At 47.2% G+C, this 21,979-nt stretch overlaps 1 protein-coding gene across 4 annotated transcripts in view; it reads right to left on the reverse strand.

The window, feature by feature from the left end:
- Positions 1-5,199: 5,199 nt before the first annotated feature.
- RNF32 (ring finger protein 32) overlaps positions 5,200-21,979 on the reverse strand; it is a 42,599-nt gene continuing 25,819 nt past the window's right edge. For 2 of the 4 annotated variants that reach the window (XM_008263869.4, XM_002715021.5), the window contains exons 8-9: positions 6,971-7,138; positions 5,200-5,559 (exon numbers count right to left, since the gene is read on the reverse strand). In XM_008263869.4, the coding sequence (XP_008262091.2) occupies positions 5,311-5,559; positions 6,971-7,138 (417 nt within the window). In that variant the 3' untranslated portion in view covers positions 5,200-5,310. The other 2 variants (XM_070077224.1, XM_070077223.1) reach the window with 2 other exon arrangements.

Here is a 21,979-nt window from a genome sequence, read left to right on the forward strand (position 1 = left end):
TAAATAAATTCAGGAAGTGAAAAAAATCAGTTTTAAATAAATTCAGGGATTTATGCTTAAATAGCCTGGTATAATTTTCTTCTCCCAAAAGCATACGCGAACAAACAGTCAAAGGACATCGACATCAAGCCAAGAAGGACAGGAGTATAACCTAATGAACTCCTAAAAGTTTATTGTTACTTCTTGGAGTGCCTGAGAAGAAAGAACAAAATTCTGTAGAAGACCAGAGAGATACAGTAATGCACTCTTACCTCCCCTCATACCCTAACCTGGACGGAGTAGGCTAACACAGTGCGAGCTGAGGGAGACCCTGTGCATTTCACGTAACAATTGCAAAGAAAAGGGCGAGGTGGGAACTAGCCTTCCTTCCTGGGATGATGCTTCCAGGATACAAACTGAAACGGAAAGCTGTGCATAGCCAAAAGGCATGTTCTGATTGGCATGGTGTGTATACCTGTCCTTTCTCATCTCCCGCCCACCATTTCTGATATAAGCTGTTTAGCCACGCTTGAGTAGAGAACAGAGCCCAGGTATTCCAACAGAGATGGCACTAGTGTTAAGTGGAATCATCCCCCTTCCGCATTCTCTGAGCTACAGAAAAGTGTAGCAAAGACAAACTGCGTAGCCTTCAAGCTATAACTTAGAGGGAAGAACAAATCAGGCTTAGCTAGGGAGACAGTATATTTCATCCGGACAAGCAGAATGAGGAGACAGAGCCATCCCAGAATGAGCAAGAAGTCTAGTGCAAGTGTGCTACAGACGTTAACAAGATATAGTACGCAAACGTCAAAGAATCCAGCCAAGGAGAAAATACACTATTAAGCACTTAATTAAAAAAATTCAACAAAATAAGAACTCAAATCTAATAAAATGAGATTAAAAGATCTACGGAACCAAATATCATCCTAGAAATAAAAAATAGCACAGTGTGGATATATGAAGGAACTTCAGAATGCTCTTGAGAAAACTGAATTGAAAGAGAAACTATGAACTCTGTTTCTCTACATAAACTTTATCAAATAGAAAACAACTTCAGAAACAGTGATAGCAGTCACTCAGTCCATCCCTAGAGAACTCATTCCTGGGATTCAGCTATGCCAGTGCAGGCTCTTTAATGGTATTAGGAAAAATGGGCGCCCTTCTCATTTTTTTAAGATTAGGAAACCAAAACTCAGAGGGAGCCACTCAGCACTGTAAGGTGGCTGCCTACTAATGTCCTGTGAAAACTCCCCGGCTGGCCCTGGCGTGATGAGAGGAGTGAGCCGCAGCACTGGCATGGTGGAGAAGGGCTGTGGCTGACTTTCCCCTACTGCTTTCCTAAGAAGCAGATGTCATCATTCTTTGTCCCTCCAGCAGCTCAATGAGGAAGATGCTTTTGAGCCTGTTGCAATGACTTTTGCTCTTTGGTCCACTTGGGCTGTGGACCGCTGCTGCCACTTGGTGCCCACTGCTTTGTGCTTTGTCTTCAGCGCCATCATAGTGAAACCAGGCCTCCTCTCCTGTTACAGTTCCTTGGAGAAATGCTTCAGGACCTGGACCCACTTGTCTAACATTTCCATTGAATGCTCTGCTCTCGTCTGCAGCTGGTCTGGGTGCAACAGTTTGGCACTCACTGGGCACAAGTTTTGCTTTTTCAATCAGAGCTGCAAAAACTGAACCAACTGAGCTCTCTATGGTGCTGGCTATTGTTTCTACTGTTAATCATCAGCCCTCTTCATAAATAAGATGACGTGGATAGTCTACCACTGTAGTCTTCAACATCACCATGTCTCTTCTTAAATTACTGATTCGTAAACTGCTGATTTTGGGTGGCATTGATTTCACCATTTTTCTACCCAAGCTTCATCATCAATCCAAATCTCCCAGGTAGGTGGTGAGGATTCAAGCAGCTCAAGTACTATCACCAGCTGCCTCCCTGGGTGTGCTTCAGCAGGAAGCTGGAATTAGGGAGCAGAGCCAGGACTCAAACCCAGGCAGTCCGATATGACACGTGGGCATCTGAGCAGCGGCTTAACCCCTAGGCTGTAGGCCGGAAATCCATGCACAGATTTCTCTTTATAATACACATTTCCCACAAAACGTGTAAAGATCCCTAGTATAGGAATATAAAAAGCAGGAATGGTAATAGCACTCTTGATCTCTTTCAGAGGTAAATCACACTCATTACAAAAATTTCAAAGCTTTTTCTCATCACAAGGTCAGGCCCAAGCCTAGTATGCGTTAGCTCTGGGTGAGGCTTCTCTTTGTCTGGGCCCTGTGAAAAATACAAGTCACTTTTGTCCTGCTGCCTGCCCTACATACACTCAGCAGACAACTGCAGAACAGAGGCTAGGAGCAGGCGAGCATGGCAGGTGCACAGCAGTCCCTCGTCCTGGTGACTGACTTGGTATAACCCCTCATCCAAGGACAGGGTGTGACTGTGGTGGCGCCCTTGCCCGCCCTGAGGGACTAGGTCCTCCATCTACTGGTCTCCAGGACTCTGGCATCACCTTCTCCAGCCCGGTCTGCTCCAGGTCTCCCACCCTGCCTCCGATCAGCTGTGCCTGAGGCACAATCTCTTGGCAAGCAGCAGGCATGCAGGGGACGAGCCCGAGCTCATGAGCACGTTCCACGCCTGTGCGGTGCCATGTGCTAACACCCTCCTTGCTCAGAACATGTCACAGGGCCAAGCCCAAAGTCAAGGGGATTGCAGAGTATAGCCTTTGTTATAAAATGCCTCTGGTCCCATATTCTCTGTTTGGACTTGATGTTGACTTGTAGTTGCCCCTAACCAAGGTCATGGTAGATTTTCAAAACAAAGAGATAGGGGAACAGCAGGCACGAGAGTTGGCTTCATCTGGCAAGGTAATTCTCAGGCAAGTGGGTTGCAAGCTGTGAAAGCGAGGGGCGGAGAGCCGTGGTGACAGGGGGCGGGGACTGACAGGAAGTCTCCATGAGAGCTGAAGGCCAAAGTCCTGCAGGTCCTCTGCGTCCTCCCACTGACCCAGATGTCTCAGGGCCCAGTCGTTCCTGATCAATGCCCCAGTGTTCATGTAAGAGACCAGATAAGGTGGTGACCCAATTGTAGAAGTTTATGTTGATTTTGTGACTTGTCCTGAGAATGGGCCATTATTTTCAGTCTATCCAGAGAAGCAGCTACTTCCTGTCCTTTTTTACCGTTTGGTTCTAACTTGGCCTCCCCAAACTTTTGATGGGCATAGCATTCCAGGTCACTTTTCAATAAGGAAGTTACCAGATTTGGGGTGGCTGGTTGGTGCAGTGGTTAAGCCACTGCTTGGACCATCAGCATCCCGTATTGGAGTGGCTGAGTCTGAGTCCCAGCTCTGCTTCCAATTCCAGCTTCCTGCTAATACACACACTAGGAGGCAGCAGGTGATGGCTCATGGGAGACCCAGACGGAGTTCTGGATGCCGGGTTTCAGTATGGCCAAGCCCTGGCTGTTGTGGGCATGTAGGGTGTGAATCAGTGGGTAGGAGATCTCTTGGTCTCTCTCCCTTCTAAATAAACACATTTTAAAAGATTTCCTGATCTGCCATTACCTGTCTCCAACTGCCCGAGACATGTTCTTGAATACGCATGAGATTTTCAATGTCTTCATCCCCAATGAAGTCCAATTCAGGCTCCCATCGCCACCATTTTCCTGAGTGTCTATTCCCTAAAACTGATGTGAATTTTCTAAGTCAATAAAGTACTTGGTTGCAAAGGACGGAAGTGGACTCTGCCGACTCCCTCCCAGCAGGAAGGGAATTTCCTGGAAAGGTGGGTGATGGCCCAGAATCAGTGAGAGCCAGCGAGAAGTGCAGATCCAGCGTGGGCGTGGCCTGACTCTCACTGCCCTGAGTGACCCACGTCTCTCCCTGCAGATCCAGGGTTCAGGGCAGAGGGACCAGACTGCATAGTCCTGCTGGTCCGGGAATGGGGAGAGAGAGGTCTGCAGTTTTGGGCTCCTAACTACGATGTGAGGGCCTGTGAGGCAGCAGCCCTCTGCTCTCTCACAGTAGAACTGCTTACTGTTTGTTTATAAAGCCTCCTCTGTGTTAGTGTCCAATTCTTATAATGGTGTACTCCATCATTAAGACAGGCATGTTTGGGCAACCCCAAAATATTCCTATTTTCCATAAATTATATATAAATACAGGGTAAATCATAAAAATGAACCTAAGTCCCATTTAAAATGATAAGTAAATAGAAGTCAGAATTTTGATTTTTTTTTTCTGCCAAATTACACAGTGGATTATTCCGAACCCTTGGCAAGTGCGCACCCACTGGCAACCTGTCTCTTCTCTTGCACTCAGGTGTGCTATTTCCTAACATGCTCACCACTTCCCAAGCAGGGTTCCCAGCAATCTCCTCTCTTCCCCAAACAGGTGAGCAGATTCCCCAGGGGACTCTGGGGGCAAAGGAGACACTCTCGGAGCTGGCCAGGCCCTGCAGGGCAGGCCCCTCGCTCGCCTCCCCCAGATGCTGACAAGGACTGGCAGGTTAGAACCAGCATCTCTCTGGTAAGCCACTGAGATGTGACGCTTTACTGCAGCAGCTGGGGCGACCAAGCAACACGGCGTGAGTGGTTACTACGAATCGCCTCGCGCCCAGTGCAGAGGGCCCTGCATGTCCACGGGACACAATCACAATAGGGCGTTTATATAAGTAATCTGGGGTGACTTAGAGCAGATGGGAGAATCACGCGGGTTACCTGCACACCCTACTCCATTTCACATGCAGGGCGGGTGCATTCAGATCCTGGTATCTACAGGAGTTGGGAGGGGGGTGGCTCCTAGAACCAGTTCTCGGATACCGAGGGATGACTATAATAATAAACCAGGTCTTAGCAGAGAATGCTCATGGTCTTCACGTGTGGCCTTCATATTTCTGCAGGTCATTAAAGTCCACTTCTGATGTTGCACATCACTGTTTTTATATTTTACGTTTCTACATTCAAATCGCACAACTACAAGGTATTGCCCAGAAATCAGTGATTATTAGTAATAGTAGCAGAGGAGTTAAGACGTATTAATGAAAACAATTAGGGATTTATTGATAGTGTTTTTAGCTTGTTGGTCAGACATTAGCTATACTGAGTATTTCGAATAACATTGTTATTGTATCATTTATTTCAAGTGATTAAATTGAAGAATTCAACATTGTAAAGACAAAAGCTAATGGGCTGCCAGTTTTTAAAATATAATTTGATTTCCTCTATCCAGCTATTCAGAATTTATTTCAGTGGAGAACAACTACATTGTCAAACATCACAGAATTCACCAACATGACGACAGGCTTTCTTCCTCTCGGAGCGTCCTGACTGTGACGTCAGCATTGCAGAATCTTCTTCTGGTAGCAGGAGCGGCAGAGAGGACACGTGTGGAAGGGGCAGCTGTCCCCCACGGAGAACTCCTCCAGGGCGAGGAGACAGGTGTGGTGGAAGAGGTGTGAGCAGGACAGCAGCGCCGTCTCCCGGGCAGGCTGGCTGCTGCCGCCCGCCGCCGTGGGCTGGCAGTCGCCGCTGAGCGCCAGCGGGGTGAGGCAGATGGAACACTCGAGGCTCTCCCGGCCAAGGGCCTGCACGCACAATTGCCTTGGTTATGGGAGGTCACTAGTTTCACCCTAATAGAAACTTACTTAGATTGAAACCAAGAGACACTGCTCTAAAAAACAAAGATGTTTCATTCTGTGGTAAAGTAACATCAGATATAGGTTCTGCCACTCTTATAAAACATGGAAAATAATAGTGACCCACCTATGATAAGTAAATTTGAAAGAAAAATGCTTTCTCAAATGCTGGACATTATAATAAACACCATATGTAATATATATTCCCTTTTTACTTTTCAAAATACTTAAGGGGTTGGCGTTGTGGTAACTGTGGGTAGCGGTTCGAGTCCTGGCTGCTCCACTTCCAATCCAGCTCCCTGCTAATGCACCTTGGAAAGCAGCGGAAGATGGCCCAAGTCCTTGGGCCCCTGCACCCACGTGGGAGACCTGGATGAAGCTCCTGGCTCCCACCTGGCCCAGCCCTGGCCATTGTGACCGTTTGGGGAGTGAACCAGTAGATGAAAGCTCGCTCTCGCTTGCTCGCTCTCACTCTCTTGCTGCCCGTGCCTCTCCCTCTCTGTAACTCTGAATTTCAAATAAATAAGTACATCTTTGAAAAAACAAAAACACTTGACCCTATTGCTGAACTTTTTTTGAAGTTTTCTTCAGGCTTCCCCCCCCCCCCCCACAGGCAGAGTGGACAGTGAGAGAGAGACAGAGAGAAAAGCCTTCCATTTCCGTAGGTTCACCCCCCAACGGCCGCTGCAGCTAGCGCACTGCGCCGATCCGAAGACAGGAGCCAGGTGCTTCTCCTGGTCTCCCATGGGGTGCAGGGCCCAAGCACCTGGGCCATCCTCCACTGCACTCCCTGGCCACAGCAGAGAGCTGGACTCGAAGAGGGGCAACCGGGACAGAATCTGGCGCCCCGACCGGGACTAGAACCTGTGTGCTGGCGCCACAGGTGGAGGATTAGCCTACTGAGCCCCAGCGCCGGCCCAGGTTTTTTAAGTAAATTTTCCCTCTGTACTGGTGTCTGTGGCCAACAGTCTCCCAGCCTTTTTCTCCTTTTCTTCTATGGCTGCTGCAGGTATAGCCGAGGGCAGGCTACAGCTAACAGGAAACCCTTCTGGAAGGCACTGCGCACAGCAGGCCTCTCCCTTTGGTGTTTCCACTGCTCAGAGCGGCATCGTTCACCAGCATGGCAAGCATTTCACACTGGAGGAACCTTGGCCGTGACCCCAGAGCTGGTGACGAGGGCCCGGGGGTTCCTTGCTCGTGTCGGTGCAGCCGGGGCCCGACACCTCCAGGGTGCCCGTGAACAAATTCTCCAGGGATGGCCCTCCCTCCCCACCACCTGCCCTCCCCGTCACTCCCTTACTGGCTCCTGGTGGCTGCAGTGGGCTCTGGGGATTGAGCAGGCAGCCGGTGCAAAGCCTACCTGTATCTGAATTTTCTCCCAGGCCTCCTCTGTGATCTCGTGGCCGCACTTCTCATCCAGCTGCTGAAGAATGCTTCGATTCACGGCCAAGCAGTGGTCGATTTTGGAGAGCAGCTCTTCTATGTTGGTGCTGTAGGAGCACAGCATGCGCTGGCTGATCTCTGAGAACTGAGGACAGAGCGGGGGTAACCCACAGGCGGCGGGTGCACCTGCTGCCCCAGAACGCTGTCCCCGTAGCGCTTGTAACCCAGTTATCCCTTCTGCTTTTCCCATCAGGCACTAGAATCCTAACTTCAACATTTTCATTTGCCCAAAGAACTTCAAAATCTCTTCAGCAGGGGTTGGCACTGTGGCGTAGCGGGTAAAGCTGCTCCCTGTGATGCCAGCATCCCACATGGGTGCCGGTTCGAGTCCCGGCTGCTCCACTTCCAATCCAGCTCTCTGCTAATGACCTGGGAAAACAGCTGAAGACGGCCCAAGTGCTCAGGCCCCTGCACCCACCTGTGAGACCTGGAAACAGCTCCTCGCTCCTGGCTCCTGGCATTGGACCAGCCCAGTTCTAGCTATTGTAGCCATTTGGGGAGTGAACTGGAAAATGGAAGATTCTGTCTCGGCCCATCTTTCTCTGTAACCCTGCCTTTTAAATAAATACATAAATCTTAAAAAACAACCTGCTAAGCAAATGTAATCCGTTTATCAACAGTTGTAGGCTGATACATCTTTAGGACGTATCTTAAAATTCTGCTTTCACTGCTAGCATAAAAAAGGAAAAGCATATTACAGTTTTATTCCAGACCTGTAAAAAGTCTGTTCTGGGACCAGCACTGTGGTGCAGCGGGTTAAAGCCCGGGTCTGAAGTGCCGGCATCCCATATGGATGACGGCTGCTCCACTTCCCATCCAGCTCTCTGCTATGGCCTGGGAAAGCAGTAGAAGATGGCCCAAGTCCTTGGGCCCCTGCACCCATGTGGTAGACCCGGAAGAAGCTCCTGGCTCCTGGCTTTGGATCGGCTCAATTCTGGCCGCTGCAGCCACCTGGAGAGTGAACCAGCAGATGGAAGATCTCTCTCTCCATCTCTACCTCTCTCTGTAGCTCTTTCAAATAAATAAAATAAATATTTAAAAATAAATAAATTTGTTCTGCAAGTGTTGTCTATAAATAGTCTCTAGTGATGCTCCAAATTCACATCTTTATATAAAAGTCACATTTTTGATACTAAAGGCTTATTTTTATTTATTTGAAAGAGTTAGAGAGAGAGAGGCAGAGAGAGATCTTCCATGCACTGGTTCACTCCCCAAATGGCCACAATGGACGGAGCTGGGTCAATCTGAAGCCAGGAGCCAGGAGCTTCCTCCAGGTCTCCCATGTGGGCGGGGGCCCAAGGACTTGGGCCATCTTCCACTGCTTTCCCAGGTCAATCGGCAGGAAGCTGGATGGGAAGTGGAGCAGCAGGGACTCAAACCGGTGCCCTTACGGGATTCCGATGTCCTAGGTGGTTACCTTACCGCTCTGCCACAGCGCGGGTCCCTGGCTCGCTCGTTCCCTCTGTGAGCATTATTGTTCTTTGGCAGAATGGATGCCTGTCAGAGTGCCCACATTTTCACCACTTACATGCCTGTGGTGAGCCCATCTGGGGTCATTTTCCTTCTTCATCACGAGATGTATTCTTCAGGATGGCCTTTAGCAAAGACATTTTAGTGGCAACCCCTTGTTGTCTACATGAAATTGCATGGGCTTTGTCTCTGTTCTAGAACGTTTTCATTTTTTTTATATATATATTTTTTTATTTGACAGTAGTTATAGACAGTGAGAGAGAGAGAGACAGCGAGAAAGGTCTTCCTTCCATTGGTTCACTACCCCAAATGGCCGCTACAGCCGGCGCGCTGCACCCATCTGAAGCCAGGAGCCGGGTGCCCCTTCCTGGTCTCCCATGCAGGTGCAGGGCCCAAGCACCTGGGCAATCCTCCACTGCCCTCCTGGGCCACAGCAGAGAGCTGGACTGGAAGAGGGGCAACCGGGACTAGAACCCGGCTCCATATGGGATGCCGGCGCCGCAGGCGGAGGATTAACCAAGTGAGCCATGGCGCCGGCTGCATGGTTATTTTCATTTGGAACCTGCAGCGCTTAGGCTGCCTGTTAGGTCTTCTCCAGGACGCTGAGATGTCACTCATACTCTGCTGGCTTCTGCTGATGCTACTGAGAAACTAGCGTGGTCCACGTACATCGCTCCTTGTGTTTCCAGTGTCTTGCCGCTTCGCTGGGCAGGTGTTTTGTTTTTCTTGTAAACTGTACTGGGGTTCTTTGGCTTCTTAATCTGTGGTTTGTATCTGTTTTGGGTCTGGAAAGCTTTTAGCCTTCTCTGCTGCTTCAAGCTACCGCCTCTGCCCCACGTTCTCTTTTCCCTTCTGAATTCTGATGACTGTCAGGCATGTGCCCTCCCTGGCACCACTTACAGGGAATAGAGAGGCGCAGAAGGGAAGGGAAAGCCAGGGCATGGGGCCGGCACTGTGGGTTAAAGCCCCAGTCTGCAGCGCCGGCATCCCATATAAGCACTGGCATACCATATAGGCACCAGTTCGAGTCCTGGCTGCTCCCCTTCCAATGCAGCTCTCTGCTATGGCCTGGGAAAGCAGTAGAAGATGGCCCAGGTGCTTGGGCCCCCGCACCCACATGGGAGACCAGGAAGAAGCTCCTGGCTCCTGGCTTCAGATTGGCACAGTTCTGGCTATTGGGGCCATTTAGGGAGTGAACCAGTGGATGGAAGACCTCTCTCTCTCTCTGCCTCTGCCTCTCTGTAACTCTTTCAAATAAATAAATCTTTGAAAACAAACAAACAAAAAAGGCAGGGTAGCCCCCAGGTCCTTTTCCTGTGGCCTTCGCTCAGCAGGGAGCTCAAGGGAGAGTGTGTGGGTAGGACGTGTGTGCATCAAGAAGTGAAATCAACACTGGAGTTGATTTTGTTTATCCATTTCAACTGTTCTGCTAAGAAAGAAATGCAAATATATCTGAGGCAGGAAATATGACTGCGTGATTTTCATGACTCCACGTATCAAATGCTCTTCTATATGTACTTAAAATTGACTCTGTAGTATAAAGCTGAATGGTAAATTCATGCTAATAATTAACATATTTTTTCTTAGAGCAACATTACACAGCGAACGAAAACACCAGTTCAGGTGGAGAGAGAATGTTTTGTATTTTTAGTACTAAACAGGGAGCCTGCATTTCCATTCTCGGGGCAGTGGGCCACACCCACCCTCCCTGCTGTCCCCTGGAACCCAGTGCCCCGTCCCCGTGTTAAGTATCACGCCTCAACAGCCCTCATGTCCCCACGGTCGTTCTGGACGTCTCCCTCTGCATGCACACCACTGGCCACGCTCCCTCTCTGCAGCTCCTCCGCTCAGCACGAGGGAGGCCTTGGACTGGGGAGTGCTGGTGTGGCTGCGCATCATCCGTCACGCCGGTCATCCTTCTGTCTGGGCACGTGGCTGCCTTCCTGCCTTCCCTCTCATCCGGGACTGAGCTGTGCCCTCTCCTCTCTAGAGTCTCTTTCCCCGTCGGTAACCTCCCACATTCAATTCTTTATAGAGGACTCTCCGTGTCTCCATTCCTGGAGCCCCACGCTTGCCCATGCCACCGCCAAGGAACACTTCTGATAGGCAGATCTGACAGGCAGGACGCCTACAGCAACAGATCTAAGTGGCACTCCTCACACCTTCTGTTTCCAGCTGGGTTGCACAAACCCAGTTCCTCGGAAGTCCTTGTTTCCTCCAACCCCGAATCCGAGTCACCAGCCAATCCTGTGGTTGGCCTCCGAGCACTCCCCAACACTGGGCGCCACCACAAGCTGCCCCTCGGCTTTCCCCCTGGGCTTGGGCCTCCAGCTCAGCGTCCAGCGCCTCGGGTCTGCTGTCTTTTCATCCCGGTACCACCTGGCTCTCTCCCACAAGCCCGGCCTGCTCCCCCAAGCCCAGCCTTCTCCCCCAGGCCCGGCTCCCGCCACTGCTCCTCCTGCCTGGACAGCCATTCCAGGGTCCTGCGGCACAGCCCGTCCCCTCCTGCGTTCCCATCTGGATTTCATCTCGGCAGTTTCTCCTTTGCTCTCTTCTGTAGTCACCATCTCCTTTCTCTATGTTTTTCTTAATGGCACTAATTACTTCCTGAAATTTCTAATTTTTTAAAGATTTATTTATTTATTTGAAAGGCAGAGTTACAGAGAGGCAGGGGCAGACAGAGAGAGAGAGAGAGAGAGAGAGACAGAGAGGTCTTCCATCTGCTGGTTTACTCCCCAGATGGCCACAACGGCCTGCTTTCCCAGGCCACAGCAGAAAGCTGGATGGGAAGTGGAGCAGCCGGGACTCGAACCAGCCCCCACATGAAACACCAGCACTACAGGCAGCGGCTTTACCTACTACGCCACAGCACCGGCCCTGAAATTTCTAAATTTTTAACAAGGTATTTTATTTCTTGTCTCCCTCCCTGACTCTGTGGAGACAGGGGGCCCTGGCAGCAGACAGCAGGCTGAGTGGCCATCAGTGCGCATTCATGGAACGAGTGAACGGAGGGATGAGTGACCGCTGACAGCCAGGTCCGTGGAGAAGAGCTGCAAGCAGCACCTCAAATCCTCCTGTTGAAATGAAGTTGTACAAATGCAAAACCTCCAAGTGGCAGTCCATGAAAACAGTTTAGATGGACTTCTGATGTTGCTAGTCACAGTTTTTGTTTTTTTTTTTTTTTCTTTTGACAGGCAGAGTGGACAGTGAGAGAGAGAGAGACAGAGAGAAAGGTCTTCCTTTGCCGTTGGTTCACCCTCCAATGGCCGCTGCGGCCGGCGCACCACGCTGATCCGATGGCAGGAGCCAGGTGCTTGTCCTGGTCTCCCATGGGGTGCAGGGCCCAAGCACCTGGGCCATCCTCCACTGCACTCCCTGGCCACAGCAGAGAGCTGGCCTGGAAGAGGGGCAACCGGGACAGAATCTGGCGCACCGACCGGGACTAGAACCTGGTGTGCTGGCGCCGCAAGGCGGAGGATTAGCCTAGTGAGCCGCAGCACTTAATATCCATTCAACCTGCCTAACGAAATACTATCCCTTTCACACTTAGCAACTCACATTTCTTCTTTAAAAGAAATTAAAAGCATTATTAAATGAGAAAACAACCGTCTCGATAGGTAATGGTGGTTAACGTGCTATTATTCAATCTAAACTAAGTAATTTTAACTTCAGGTTACCACGTACAGGTTTTGAATGGTGAAGGACAACAAGGGTTAAACAACTCCTACAGAGGCTGGTGTTCAGTCTTGACATTGTGGAGCTGTTATTTCACGGGCGCAGTACGAGCCTGGGGGCAAGGACCTTGAACTCTTGTTCCTTTAACAAGGAAGCAGCAGTCCGGAGTGCTGTGTGCTCCAGCAGAGGATCCGGAAGACACAGCAGGAACAGAAGGGGGCCGACTTGGACAGGCCTCCCTGGAGGGGAGATGCAGGAGGCAGAAGGGCGTCTGGGAGGAGAGGCCAAAGTGTGGCATGTTTAAGACTGCCAGTTGTTGGAGCCCACTGTCACCAGCCTTTCCCTCTGCCAATCATCCATGCTACCTTCTCAGAATACTGTTCACCACATGCTGGATGTGATCAGTAACTTCAATGGGGGTGGGTGTTTGGCCTACCATTTAAGATGCCAGTTGTGGGGGTGGTGGTGCTGTGGCATAGGGGGTAATGCTGCCTTGGCAACGGTATCCCATATGGGCGCCAGTTTGAGTCTGATCTGGCTTCTGATCCAGCTTGCTGCCAACTTAATGCACCTGGGACAGCAGCAAAAGATGGCCCAAATGCTTGGGGCCCCTGCACCCATCTGGGAGATGGGGAAGAAGCTCCTGGCTCCCGATGGGCCCAGCTCCGGCTGTCGTGGCCATCTGGGGAGTGAACCAGCAGATGGAAGACCTCTCTCTCTCTCTCTCTCTCTCTCTCTCTCTCTCTCTCTCTCTCTCTCTCTCCCTCCCTCCCTCCCTCTCTGTAACTCTACTGTTCAAATAAAAAACTAATAAAAAACTGAATCTTAAAAAAGAACAAGTGTCAGGATGGCTGCATCCTGTAGCAGCGTACTTGAGTTGGATACCTGGCCAGCTCCTGTGAACCCTGTGAGCCAACGGGGAGGGCTGGAGGAACTGGGTTCTTGCCACCCACACATGCGCATTACTTTCCTGGCTGCCAGCAGAGGCCCCCTGGCTACTGAGGGCATTTACTGAATGTATCTCTCTCTGTCTCTCAAAAAAACAAAACAAACCTTCCAAGGGCATCTTACTATGTATAAGCTACCAAACTTTCCTCACTGCTTTCCTCTAAGAATCTCTTGGTCTGGTCACACTTGTTTATTCAGTCTGGTGAATAACAACCATTCTGTCTCTCTGTTCCTTGACTTCACTCACGTGAGCGACTCTGGAAGTTCTACACATGCACCCCTGGAGCTGATTTCTCTTGTCTCTGAAGTCTCACAGTCCACTTCTTAATTGGACAGTTTCACTGGATGGCTGTGTCTATTTCTTATCTCCTGGATGGAGCGCCTCGCTTTTGGGGAAGCGCTTGATTCACCTCCGTTTAGGCCCTCAGCATCAAATAGATACGATCTGACTTAGAGTTTGCGATGGATGCTCTTCTCGTGCATATTCACGGGGGTACAGTAGAAACTCCTTCTTGGGAGATTTTTAAAAAGAACAATGTCTATCTAGAGGGATTTTGAACTACTTCCAGTGTTAAAATTCAATGAAACAAACATTTGGCTATTCATCATAAAACTGGCATTAGCTTGTTAACAACTATGCTGGAAGTCCTGCCGTATCTATTTATGGCAAGTCTCTAAGAGCGAGCTGGTACGACAGTTCTTACTGTTCCAGCTTCAGGTGTTTGAAAGGGTAATTCTTTTGAAAGGCAAGTCAACGCCTATGCATTGGCCACCTGTTGTAGTTCATTTACACCAATGTCTGAAGCAAGCGCAGCGACTGGTAAGCCTTCCTGAGAGGTCAGATGATCATGTGTTCAGCGTTCCTTCTTCCTTTACAGATTCCCTCCCTTTTCATGTGATGGACACCAGATGACCTGAGTAACTGCAGGGCAAGACCCAGGAGAAACAAATGACAACCGAGCTCTCGTTTTTAAACTAATGGTTAATACCATGAATCCTACAGAAACAGACGGAAATAAAAATTTCCAATTTCAAAAAAGAGCAAGTGTCACTGTATTTCTCTCTTAAGTCTCCTGTTTCAGATACCTGATGAATTAAAGTAACTTGAGAGTCTGGGCTATTGATATGTAAAGCGATTACTGGTCATTTACAAGCAACATACTGGCTAACCATTAAAAAAAAATACTAACAGAAGTACCCAGGTGAACTTTGTCTACCCAAGAGGCCTCTGTGAGTGATCCATCTGGATGTCAGCAAATTGCTTACTAATGTGTTGACTTATGGCCGCCCTCAAAAGCAAAATGAAAAGCCTGGAATTTACAGCATATCAATGAATCAGTTGATAAGCTTTTACTGGTTTAATATCCTTCCAGTCTTGCTGCTTGGAGCCACTTCAAGTTAGCAACAGAATGTTTGCCATCTCCACGTGATAAAGGAAGTCAAAGGACTAAACAAACTTTCAGACCATTATGCTGTTTGGTGAGATGTAAATGAAAAAAGTAAGAGAAACCCCAGGCCGGAGGGTGTGGGAGCGGGCAGCCCCTAGGCTGACAAATCACTAACCTCACTTTTTAAACAACGGCCAGGACTTTTAGCTGGGGTGGAGATAATATAGTGCATTTGAAAAGTTTTAATTGCAGCAATAAAAGACCATACCTCAATTATATGACATATGCTAGCAGAATTTTTAGATAAGGATCAAAGGCATTCAAGGACCAAGCACTGCATTCTGGGCAACACTTGGGCTTTCTGTACACACTGGTGCCGGGTATTAGCATAACAGCTCTGCTGACCTTTCAGGGCCTCTTTGATCTGAGTTTGTCAAAACCAGAATGAATGTGCACTGGGACTACTGTATCATCCCCAGACAAGTCAAATACCCCCTGTGACAAAGGCCTTGCTGACTGCATTTTCATTCTCTGACACTCACTCAAGGGGACACAACACAACATCTGACCTCTCAGTTCTTGCCACAAGACTGGCATATGGAAAAGAACCTCGTTTGTAACCTGACTTCGCTTTGTGAGGATACGTACGCCAGGACTTTAAAGCAAGGCACCTTTGTGAAAAGAAACCCTCCATGTATGGAAGTAGTCCTATTTGTAGAAAGATGATCCCTGCGTTTCATTAATTAGTTAACCCCCTAGTAGATGCGTGAAAAACAAAGACTTCATTAACGTGAATGAAAATGCAAGACCACGGTTCTTTTACAAGTAAAATAGATTAATTTATAAAACAGAGCGGGCTTGTGCTAATCTAATCTAGAGAATTAAAAACACATCCATCCTCCTGAGGTCTGGAGGCACACAAAGGAAACAAACACTTCCTAATTTATTGTGTCTAAAACTATCAAATTGACTATTATTCTGCTTTGCCTTTCTCTTCTATTGATTAGACTCCTTTTTCCCTGAAGGTAATTTATCTTCGATCTAAGCCAATGGTTCCCATGTATGGCAAAGTCTTCAGCTATCTGCCAGCAAAGAAACAAGAGTAAATTCCGCGGGGTGAAATGTTCCTGAGGCTAAACACATGCCATGAAAAGGGTGTGGCCAGGGACTTTGCACTTTCCTGCTGTTACAGAAGTCTTTCTCTAGGAAGTGATTCTGAGAAGATGTGGGTGTTCTGTGTTTTTAAAAACTCTTACTTGGTAAAATAAAATAAAAAGTTTTTACGAGTTGGCAATGACCATTAAAGCCGTAAATTTCTCTACATTTCTGTGAGTCTCGAAGAGTCTGAGAACCACCAGCACACAGAGTTGGAATGGTTGTTCAGACAGAAAGGAGAATCATTACAGTTTCTCCGTTTGATTTGATTTGGTTTTTCCTTTATTTGAAAGGCAAAGAGACAGAGACAGAGATCTTGCATGTGTTGGTCCTCTCCCCAAATGCACACAACAGCCAGGGCTGGGCCATGGAGCCTGGAACTCAATCTGGGTCTCCCATACGGGTGGCAGGAAGGCAGGAACCTGAGCTGGAGCTGGGAGCAGAGCCAGGATTTGAAGCCAGAGCCTCTGCTATGGGATGTGAGCATCCCAGGCAGCATTTTAACTGCCACACCAAATGCCCGCCTTCCCATACTATGCAGAAGTTGTCCTCTCATCCAAGGAAGCCTGGATAAAGTCACCGTTAATTCTGGCTTTGGAATTTATTCATTATTAATATTCGTTATTACTTAGAAACCCATAACACCACTTTATTTAGTATGTAGTTTTGGTTCTTCAGAACTTTCAGGGGCCGGCACTGTGGCACAGTGGGTTAACACACTGGTCTGAAGCGCTGGCATCCCATAAGGGCGCTGGTTCGAAACCTAGCTACTCCACTTCCAATCCAGCTTTCTGCTATGGCCTGGGAAAGCGGTAGAAGATGACCCAAGTCTTTGGGTCCCTGCACCCATGTGGGAGACCTGGAAGAGGCTCCTGGCTCCTGGCTTTGGATCGGCGCAGGTCCAGCTATTGCGGCCAACTGGGGAGTGAACCATCGGATGGAAGATCTCTCTCTCTCAATCTCTCTCTCTCTCTCTGCCTCTGCTCTCTCTGTGTAACTCTGACTTTCAAATAAATAAATAAATCTTAAAAAAAAATATCATGTAAGAATGAATATAATGGAAAACAGAAGCCTGCATTGAGAATCCAAGGCCAACAGTTCCTTTTTTATTTACAATATCTTAATCTGGAACTTCCAGATTTTGAAGACTCATTTTATTTACACCTTATGTTAAACAAAAAATTTCATAGGTATTTAAAGGAAAAATAATCCAAAATTTTTTCTTGAAAATAATAAAGTTGTTCCTATAATCAGAAAAACATTTCACTATTTTTGTAAGACAGCGTATACTATTAAATCATGGGAAACGCTAGGCTTTTCTAAAAGTCCCCCTGTGGAGGACTATTACCTTATTCACGAACATGGGCTGTGTGGTGCTACTGTCTAACATTTTCTGTTTCTGACAGAGAAAGCAAGAGAGAAACTCAAACATCTACCATAGCTGGTGCCTGGCCGGGCCGAGGTGAGGAGCTGGGAATGAGCTCCAGGTCCCCCACGTGGGTGGCAGGAACCCAGTTAACTTGAGCCATCACCATTGACTCCCAGAGCCCTGCTGTGGTGGGAAACTGGGTCAGGAATCAAACTCAGGTACTTTGACATGAGATGCAGGTGTCTTAACTACTAGACTGAAAAACCGGCCTCTTCTTAAGCTGTTCTTATTTTGAACTGTAACATATTTATTTTATTTATTACATTGTTTAAAAAAGAATAATAGGGCCGGCGCGGCGGCTCACTAGGCTAATCCTCCGCCTTGCGGCGCCGGCACACCGGGTTCTAGTCCTGGTTGCCCCTCTTCCAGGCCAGCTCTCTGCTGTGGCCAGGGAGTGCAGTGGGGGATGGCCCAAGTGCTTGGGCCCTGCACCCCATGGGAGACCAGGAGAAGCACCTGGCTCCTGCCATTGGATCAGCGCGGTGCGCCGGCCGCGGCGGCCATTGAAGGGTGAACAAACGGCAAAGGAAGACCTTTCTCTCTGTCTCTCTCTCTCTCACTGTCCACTCTGCCTGTCAAAAAATAAAAATAATAATAATAATAATAATAAAGAATAATAGGGGCCAGTGCTGTGGCATAGCAGGCTAAGCCTCTGCCTGCAGCGCCAGCATCCTATCTGGGCAGCAGTTCGAGTCCTGGCTGCTCCACTTCTGACAGCGCTTCCAGCTAATGGCTTGGGAAAGTAGTTGAAGATGGCTGAAGTCCTTGGGCCCCTGCACCCATGTGGGAGACCTGGAAGAGGACCCTGGCTCCTGGCTTTGGATCGGTCCAGCTCCAGCCATTGTGGCCATTTGGGGACTGAATCAGTGGATGGAAGACCTCTCTCTCTGTTCTCCCTCTCTCTGTCTGTAACTCTGCCTCTCAAATAAATAAATAAATCTTAAAAAGAATATAATAGTAGCAACTCCTAAATGTTAATATATGTATAAGCAAATATTATTTTTACTAAATATATCTTTATTTCTTTTTAGAAATAAAGATGATCATTTTCCTTGGGCCCCTTGCCACCATGTGGGAGACCAGGACGGAGTTTCTGGCCTTGGCTTCAGCCCTTTCCAGGCACATTAACAGGGAGTTGGATCAGAAGCAGGGCAGCTGGGACTGGAACTGGCACTATAATATGGGTATGGCCAGTGCTCCAAACATGAGACCCTCTTGCAGGCTTTTTGAAAAAAACTCCCATGAGAAATTTATCTTCTCTTTCTCCAAATACCAGCTATTGGTTTTACTTACTAGTTTCACTTATTCCCTAATAATTTATCTTTGTATTTCCTACATTTAAAAAAAATTAGGGATGAGTGTTTTGGCACAGTAAGTTAGGGATGGCGGCACTCATGTTACAGTGTCCATCTGAATTCCAGCTGCTCCACTTCCAATTCAGCTTCCCGTTAGTGCACCTGGGAAGACAGCTCATGACGACCCAGTACTTGGGCTCCTGTCACCCACATGGAAGATCCAGATAGAGTTCAGGGCTCTTGGCTTCAGCCTGGTCCAGCTCTGGCTGTTATGGGCATTTGGGGAATAAAACAGTAGATGGAAGATCTCTCTCTTTTTCTCTCTGTCTCTCTTGCTCTGCCTTCCAGATGAAATGAATGAAGTGAAATACAAAATCAGTGTTTTTTTTCCCACTGGTTTCCTGAATAATTCATTACTTTAAATCTTTCTTGGTATTAACAAAGATACTTAACATTACTAATTTTCCTCTACATGAAGCTTTAGCTATATACCACAGAACATCAGTGTTCTTGTCATGAACACGAGAATGGGGTGCATTTTAGATTCTAAATTTCCATACTAACTTTATAATCCATTTGTTTTATTATGATTTTCATTTTGTTCTATTTTTGCCATTTATCTCATTTTAAGTTGTCTTGTTTATTTCTGAGTATTATTTTACACAGAGCACTTTTGTTTTAAATGTGTCTTTCATAAGCAGTTACTACCTGATTTTTTCAATGTAATCCAAGAGTTTGTGTTTAATAAGAAAATTATCTCAATCATGTTTTTTTAATTTTTTTTAATTACTGCAGTTACTGCTATATTTTAATCCTATCATCTTACATTTTCTACTCTTTTCCTTTTTTGGTTAGCTTTTACACTTTTATATGAATGTGTGATAGCTGCAAACATTGTAAGACATTACCTGTACATACTTGGCATGTAACTCCTAAGAATCAGATCACTGTACCTTAAGTCATAATATGATTAATACACCAGGAAATTTAACATTGATAGATTACTGCTGTGTAAAATATAATGCATATTCAAACCCTAAACTACCTCAATTATAGCTCTTGTTTCAGTTTTGGTCCATTATACAATCAAAGATCTCATTAAACTTATACTGTGCTCCACACCTGTATTCTAGAACTTTCCTCAGCCATTTTCTTCATTATGACATTGATATTTTAGAGTTCATGCCAACTGTTTTGAAGAATAGTTCTCATTTTTGATTAATCTGCTTACTATTTTCTCCTAATTTGGTACAGGTCAAGCATTTTTGGCATGAAAGTCCAAAAGTGATGCTTTGTTCCAGGGTTCCTGTGCACATTAAGGACAAATGGTGTCAATCCACTTGATTATTGATCACTTTGATCACTGGGTAGGAGACATATGCCAGACTTCCCCATTGTAAAGATTCCTCTTTCTCTTTGTAAATTGAGTAACGTGTGGGGTAATAGTTTGTAAATTGTGGGGTAATAGTTTGAGACTGCAAATGTCACATTCCTTAGTGGTCTTTCACCTCACAGTTTACGGTGATTTTTTCACATAAATTCTCTTCAAACTATCATTTGTATACACATCCTCATGGTCAAAATGCATCTGTAGGATTCTGATGTATTAGTCACGCACGGTTCTTCAGAGAAACAGAACCCTTACGAGATATAAGTGTGTGTGTGTGCGCGCGCGCAGGGGAATATATTATGAGGAATGGGCTCACACGGACTTAGAGGCTGAGAAGTCCTATAGCCCATCTTTTGCAAGTTGGAGACCTAGGCAAGCTGGTGATTACAGCTCCAATCTGGGTCTGAAGGCTGAGAATCAGGAGTATGGTTGGGAGGACTCCTAGATCAGAGGCAGGACTGATGTCCCAGAAGTGGCCAGAAACAGCAGAGTTCTTCCTTCCTTAGCTTTTTATTCAAGGGGTTGGGTACTGCCCATCCACACTGGGAGAGTGATTTATTTTCCTGAGTCCACAGCTTCAAGTGCTAATCTTTTTCAGAAACACCCTCATGACACACCCAGAGATAATGTTTAACCAGATAATCTGAGCATCTCCTAGCCCAGTCAAGTTGACACATAAATTAACCAGCACCCCTGGATAATATGAACTCCAATAGCCCAGTTCGACAGATTCCATTAAACAGGTGGATGATTTTAATTTAGAGATTATAATATTAATTAATACTTCCCAGAGAATTCTTATAGCTCAGAGAATGAGTTCCATGAAGTTGGAAAGGTAGGGAAAAAATCATCAAATTACAAGTGCCATTTGGTAAATGACTAACAAGCAGCCTACATCATAAAGGGCAGCTCTCGAGTTCTATCCAAATAGGCAGTCACAGGCTGGCACTGTGGTGTAATGGGCTAAAGCCTCTGTCTGTGGCGCCAGCATCCCACATGGGCACTGGTTCGAGTCCTGGCTACTCCTCTTCCAATCCAGCTCTTTGCTGTGGCCTGGGAAAGCAGTAGAAGATGGCCCAGGTGCTTGGGCCCCTGCAGCCATATGGGAGACCCAGAAGCTCCTGGCTCCTGGCTTCAGATCTGCCCAGCTCGCGCCATAATGACTATTAGGGGTGTGAACCAGCAGATGGAAGAACTCTGTCTCTGTCTCTCCACCTCTCAAAATAAATAAATAAAATATTTTAAAAAAAACAAACCAGACAACCAGGAGCTGTGATAAGAGCATCTACCTACGGTTAATATTTTATATATATATGTTATAGTATATACAATATATTTTATATAATATATAGTTTTATATAATATATATGTATATATTACATTAGACTCAATCTTTACTCATTTAAAATGAGGGTTACAGATTTCAGATGTTTGTGGCCAAACAGGATACATGACAAGAGCATGGCACAGAGAAACTGCAGGTTTGAGTTAGGAAACCAGCAGAAACAGAGCTTGGAATTCTTGGATTCCACAGTTTATTAACAATTGAAAGCAGAGGCAATTATCCAATGTACCAAGTGTGGAGCACAACCTTCCTGTGATCTGAATTTGTATATCTATCCTGCCTTTCCCCACCCCACACATGACTGCTGAATAAGCAAGGCTATCTTTAGAGGATAAGAACATTACTTGTATGTGCATTTATTTATATACTAACGTACATAATCCAATATTGACTTACATGAATGTGTGAGTCCTGAATTTTGGAGATGACATAGAATACAACTGATCACAGTTGGTGGATGTGGTAAGGGTGGTTGCTGTCTTGTGAAAGATTTGTTTCCCTTAAGTGCATACATACGCTGGGTTACTGTACAGAATAAACTCCTTGGCCGGCGCCGTGGCTCACTAGGCTAATCCTCCGCCTTGCGGCGCCGGCACACCGGGTTCTAGTCCCGGTCGGGGCACCGGATTCTGTCCCGGTTGCCCCTCTTCCAGGCCAGCTCTCTGCTGTGGCCAGGGAGTGCAGTGGAGGATGGCCCAAGTCCTTGGGCCCTGCACCCCATGGGAGACCAGGATAAGTACCTGGCTCCTGCCATCGGATCAGTGCGGTGCAACGGCCGCAGCGCGCCAACCGCGGCGGCCATTGGAGGGTGAACCAACAGCAAAAGGAAGA

Source organism: Oryctolagus cuniculus, chromosome 7 (assembly GCF_964237555.1).
Source record: "Oryctolagus cuniculus chromosome 7, mOryCun1.1, whole genome shotgun sequence".
Lineage (NCBI taxonomy): Eukaryota > Metazoa > Chordata > Mammalia > Lagomorpha > Leporidae > Oryctolagus > Oryctolagus cuniculus.